Source organism: Ostrea edulis, chromosome 5, assembly GCF_947568905.1.
Source record: "Ostrea edulis chromosome 5, xbOstEdul1.1, whole genome shotgun sequence".
In the NCBI taxonomy this organism is placed as follows: Eukaryota; Metazoa; Mollusca; class Bivalvia; order Ostreida; family Ostreidae; genus Ostrea; species Ostrea edulis.
The window spans coordinates 23,129,246-23,135,245 of record NC_079168.1 but is presented as its reverse complement, the minus strand read 5'-3'; the positions used below and the strand labels follow the sequence as shown (position 1 = coordinate 23,135,245).

Here is a 6,000-nt window from a genome sequence, read left to right as displayed (position 1 = left end):
ATTTTCTGGCTATGTACAGCTTATGAACCGATCATCGTCCCACACCCCACGATGACTCAAGATATTCCAAAATTGTTTAGAAAGTTTTATTCTGTTTGAATTAGTTTTTCAGAACTGCACACCGGAATTCTTTGGCTACCTAAAGTTGTCTGTGCGACTCGTCCATAACCCATGGCCTACAAAAACAGTCAGGACATTCGGATTTTCCGACAATTCCTTCAATAACTGGTCCAGACGAAAAATTCGTTCTTCCTCTGACTTCCAATTCCAACCATTTTACGCAAGAAAGAGCCCTTATAGCGACCAATGTGATGGTCAATTATTCTTCATATAGGCACTAATGTCGCAAATTTTATTGTAAAAGAATGTTAAAGCCATTTATATTTATCATTATATTCATCTGTTAAACTAAAATAGCTGCACACGATACTTGTAAAAATCCTATGAAAATAAATTCAAAAAACGGCGTTCACGATGTGTGTAAAGGCAATTTCAATCTGGCTATAAAATATATCCGAGTCAGGGTGGGACTTGGGCACATAAAACCAAAGGGGGATGAGGGGATGCCCACCTTTTTGTCAATCAACCTTCAATTTGACCCCCCCCCCCCTTGTGTCTGCATGGGGTTAGAAAGCGCAAGTAATACATGTAACTATCTATATTTCTCTTATTGTCATCAGAGAATGTACTCTGAAATTATCAAACATTTATCATTAACCAGTCAGTATTGTTTCAACCGATTCGGAATAAATAGGATCTTGATCGATCTTCTTGTTCGTCCTCCGATGAAAAATCGTAGATGTGGCTGGCATTTGCATTAATTATGAGTTCAAAGTGATATCCTTGTATAACAAACTATGGTTCCCCATTCAAAAACTCTTCCAGTTGCGAATAAATCGTCTATGGGTGTGCTTTTGTTTTGATTCGCAAATCTGAGTGTGGTATCTTATGACGTCACAAATTCAGGAAATCAGGAATGATATTTGGGTAACGATTTTCTATTCCGACTACCTTTGGACTTCAATTTCTTCGAGTTAATATCGTTATCAATCTTAAAAAAGTATTTTTATGAGGAGTCTATGAAACGAAGTTGATAATTATGGAGATAAAACGTATTGTTAAAAACCGTCTCCTATGACCTTTAAAGGAAAACAATACCAGGGAAATCATGTTCTCTGACAGTTCATGAAAGCTATTATGATTTGCGATTGAGAATCCTAATATCAAATTATGAAATGGCTTTGGAGTTTTTCAAATTTTGCTATGCATAGAATGTTCCGGATTTCTACAATACAGACAATCGGTACATTCCCAATGGTAACGATAACAACAGTTCTTCGGGTTTTATATTATCGGTTTATTTTTTAGCTCATATGAGCTAAAAGCTCAAATAGAAATGTTGAAATTTACGTGAAAGCTTCTTGGCATAGAATTAAATCCAGTTTGTTCAAACCATGGCCCCCAGGGGTAGGATGGGGCCACAAGAGGGGATCAACATTTTACATGGGAATATATAGGTTACTTATTTAAACAATCTTCCCAAGAACAACAGGACAATGATTTCTCACATTAATATGCAAGCATTCCCGGGTAATGCAGATTATTGTCCCCAGGGTCCGCAATAGGTGATCAAAGTTTTACTTGGGAATATATAGGAAATATCTTTAAAAACCTTCTAAATAACAGCAGGGTATGAATACTTATCAATATGCAATCAACCTCGGGTAGTGCAGATTGAATTTTGTTCAAATCATGACCCCCAAGAGTAGGGTGAGGCTACGGTATGGGGATCGAAGTTTTCTATGAGAATACATAGGAAACATCTTGAAATTCTTCCTCTTTAGAGCAGAGGGTGTTGATAAATATGCAATCATCGTCATGTAGTGCATATCCATTGTTTAATTCAAAGACTCTAGAGGTAGGGTAGGGCCATTATAAGATATCGAAATTTTATATGGAAATAAAAAAGGAGTTCATTAAAACAAATTATTTTCAAGATTAGCAGAGTTATGATAATTTATTCGTAAATCAAAATGCAAATGTTCCTAACTTGCATGAATTCATTTTTGTGCTCTCGTGACTGAAGTCGGAGAGATATTGTTTTTTCCTGTCGGTTTGTCTAAAACTTGAATCTTGCTCATAACTTTGGAACGGTGATTGATATGGCTCTCATATTTGAAATATGTATTTCTTGTGAGAAGATTTGGTTTTTGACCTTGTGATCTTGGATTTTGACCTACGTTTAAGAACACTTAACCTAGGCAATATTTCCTGAACTATCTAAGGTAGGACAAGCCCTTCCTATGATGTCATGATGTTTGACTATGAGTTTGACCTTGGAGTTTGACCTAAATAACTTTACTCTTGCTCCTATTTTTTGAATGGTGAGTGATATATCTTTCGTGTTTGATGTATGTATTTCTTGCGACAAGATCTTTCTCTCAGTACCAAAGTGTTTGAACTTGTGTAATTTTGACCTTTAAAAAAAATTAACCTAGGCAATATCTCCTGAACTGTTTAAGTTAGTGCTTTCAAATGTTGTATATATGTATAGATTCCTTACCGCAAAACCTTTTATATATTTCATACCATACTATTTGACCTTGTGTCATGAATATATAGTGACCATTTGGGGCTAGGATGAGACTATATTATGGGGTCAACGTTTTTCATGGGAATAAAGATTGCAAACAATCTTTTAAAAATCAAAGTAGCTGAACAACAACAGGCCCAAGGTGACTCAGGTGAGCGATATGGCCCATGGGCCACTCAATTTTAAACCAAAATGACACTACGTTTCACAAAGTTTTATGTCATGTTGTGTTGCATCTTTAGGAAATCTGAAAGACCGCAATGTTTGTCTCAAACAGAGCTTTGGTTATCCTCTGCCTGGTGACTGTGGAAAGCGTTGCTATGACTATCAACGCCAAGGTAAGGAAGTTTTAATACGTACAGTAAATGTGAGTACGATGTGATACTTGACTAATAAGATGGAAATAAGAAATATACAAACAAGACACACTAGGAGCTATGTAAATTCAATTGTTATTAGAAGTAACATTTTTTACACAGTAGTCCTAATGCACTATTTAATTATGTGTAGGAAACGTATGCGTAAATGCAGATTCTTTAGATTTGATCAGTCAAATCGTATTCATCAATAGCGCATTTCGCCGTACGTCATACATATAATCCATATGTTTCGAGAAACATGATGTTTGAAATATATTTCCCCGAAATAATTTCGTTAATGTTTGTGCAATATCGGATGGCCTGAATGCCAATGATTTTCTGGGACAACCCTAGTCAATTTAACAGTGTATGTGTAGACAGATACACAGTGAATCCATATATTTATTTCATTTTTAGAGTGTAGCGATAAGCACCCCTTGCCAATATAGAAAAAAAGACTTAAACTCAGTGTCTTCAAAATTGATACCAAATGGTCACACATCCGAAATCGAAGGAAAATTATACCATTGCAATAATGGCACAATGTCGGAGAGACTAGAAAAAAGTAAGTAAAAGAGAGAGAGAGAGATACGCATGTCTATATAGATGTTTGTATATCTGAAAGTCTGATTTTACTACTAGAGGACCCTATATTAATCACTCTTTATCTGAACTCTGAACGTCCATTCTATGTCCCTCAGACTCTCTATCTGGCAGTAAGACATGCATAGAAGAGTTGCACTCTTAATTTCAAAGATAAAACAGTTTCAAGTTCTGAACTGTAAAAAAATATATGTTCATATACATGTTTATTCATTGTTGGTATATGGATGGAGGCTGCTTGTCTAATTACTAAAAATATTAATGACAGTAATACAGAAACAAGGTTGTCTTCAGCGGTTCAGAATGTAGCTGAACCTCTAGAGATCACACAATTTTTTTCTCGTTACGGCATCATCTAGTGAATTTATCTTCATAATTACCAAAGTTGTTACATACCTACTTATGTGAGGCATGTATATGGTATTGTGAAAACAAAAACCGATAGTATCATATGGCGGCTTTTACAGGAGTAAACATATATGAATTTTTGTTAGATTCCACTTGAAAACAGTACTGTAGTTTTCTCTGATTTGTATGATGTGGAGCTCTTACACTTACATTAGAAGGCTCAGTTGCTACTAAATATAAGGAAATTGGTGATATATATATAATTGTGAAGAAATTATTATGAGAATAAGTGCACAGGATTGTATTTATAATGATCAAATACCTAGAAATATGATTAATAGTAGACCCAAATTACAACGGTGGTATGGAAGTGAGTTTAGAATACCTTTTTTCTTAAATATCTTTGGTATGAAACTTATTGACTTCTGTCAATCCAAGGATTTATGATATAATTTGTCAAACCGATATGCAATTATCCTCACGGAATGTACAAGTATATTCAAATTTATTCACAAATAGACCCCTTGACTACTGTAACACCACAAACATAGGCATATATAGGAAATTTCTTTGACATTCTATTATCACGCACAAATCACAATGATACAGTTTATCAAACATAATTTCAGGTATCAACATGTAGTGTAGATTTGTTCCTATAACGTGACTTTTAGAGCAAGAAAGGGGGCATGATTTGGGAATAAAGGAGATAATTCTTTCAAAATCCTAATTTAGTTACCGTTGTTTAGATGTATGGGTATTTGAATTCATAAATGTATCTACAACAGGAAAACAAATTGCAACTGCTGTGTACTTTCCGGTGTTGTAGCATGGTCCCCCAGCCCGTTTAGAATTATTCCAAGAAATTCAGACCAAAGTTATACACACACACCACTCGCGGGCGGGGGAGGGCACCCCAGTGTATTATTTCCCCTATGAACAACGTTAGCATAGCGTTTCGTCCATGGCGGAAGAAACGTCCTGGGATAAAAACTTCCTCCTCTTGTTTCCGGAGTATTGTAAAAGGGGTGTTCAATTATGTTCTTATTCACCAGTTCAACCGAACATAAATCATTTATAAAATAAAACACAAACACCTGTATGTAGGATAAGCTCGCATGCACTAGTGCAACATATATTTTTTTTTTTAAAATAAATACATATGTACAAAATCAATCTTTCACTTGACTTCAAAAACCCATTCTTCACTTGACTTCAAAAACCCATTCTACAAAAGAAAATGGAACAAGTAAATCAATAATTCTTAAAGTTAAAACGATATGCATCAATACTGGGGGGAGGGTGGGGGGTTGCAAAGTAGCAGCAAACTTCGAATGATTTGTAAAAGCCCGAGATTCTACCTTATACGTGGCTACCTCATGCATGACACGGACTCACCCAATTCACCCGTAAACACTTTTCAAAAATAGCCAATCGATCTACCGATACCCAAAACACCCACCCGAATTCAAAACAAACACACGTGTTTCACTGTCACTTTTATAAATACATTTATACTGTGCCTGTTCTTTCGGATATTCGGAACAGTACACTGTATGGTATGGAAAGCAATTAAATATTTTAAATAAAAGGGAAAAAGTTTTAAAAATTCTCCTCATGAGTAGCAGGGTCATGGTTAGTAATGTTAGTATGCAAGCATCCGTAGGTAGTTAAAATTCAAGTTTATTCAAATCCGGAATGGAGGATGGTGCCTCAATGTCTTGTATACGATTTTTGTCGACTGTAACGATCAATGTGCAAATAACCCCAGGTAGTGAAGATTCAAATTTCTTCGAATCAATGCCCTGGGTAGATTTGGGTTACAAACGTATTCAAAGTTCAGAATGTATTCTTTTGAATTTTCATCAAAAATAAAAAAGACCATGGGTAAGGGGTGCAACTAGAATCGTGGATAAATTTTACATAATGCGTGAATATAGGGGAACGTGTTGCATTCCTATGTTGTGTGATTCAAATGGGTTGCTGCAATAAGTCATGGCCCATTTGTCTCACATGTAGGTGGTGTCACAGTAGTGCTTCAAATTGTTTGTAGGAATAAAGAGGACAAACAAGTTGTTCAGATAGCAAAATGATCCT

The 6,000-nt window shown here is 35.5% G+C and overlaps 1 protein-coding gene across 1 annotated transcript in view; it reads left to right on the top strand.

Moving 5' to 3' along the window:
• LOC125652081 (sushi, von Willebrand factor type A, EGF and pentraxin domain-containing protein 1-like) overlaps positions 1 to 6,000 on the top strand; it is a 61,304-nt gene that overhangs the window by 4,936 nt on the left and 50,368 nt on the right. Inside the window, exons 2-3 of the mRNA XM_048881045.2 lie at positions 2,836 to 2,931; positions 3,370 to 3,517. Of these exons, the coding sequence (XP_048737002.2) occupies positions 2,854 to 2,931; positions 3,370 to 3,517 (226 nt within the window). The 5' untranslated portion in view covers positions 2,836 to 2,853. The remainder of the gene's footprint in view (positions 1 to 2,835; positions 2,932 to 3,369; positions 3,518 to 6,000) is intronic.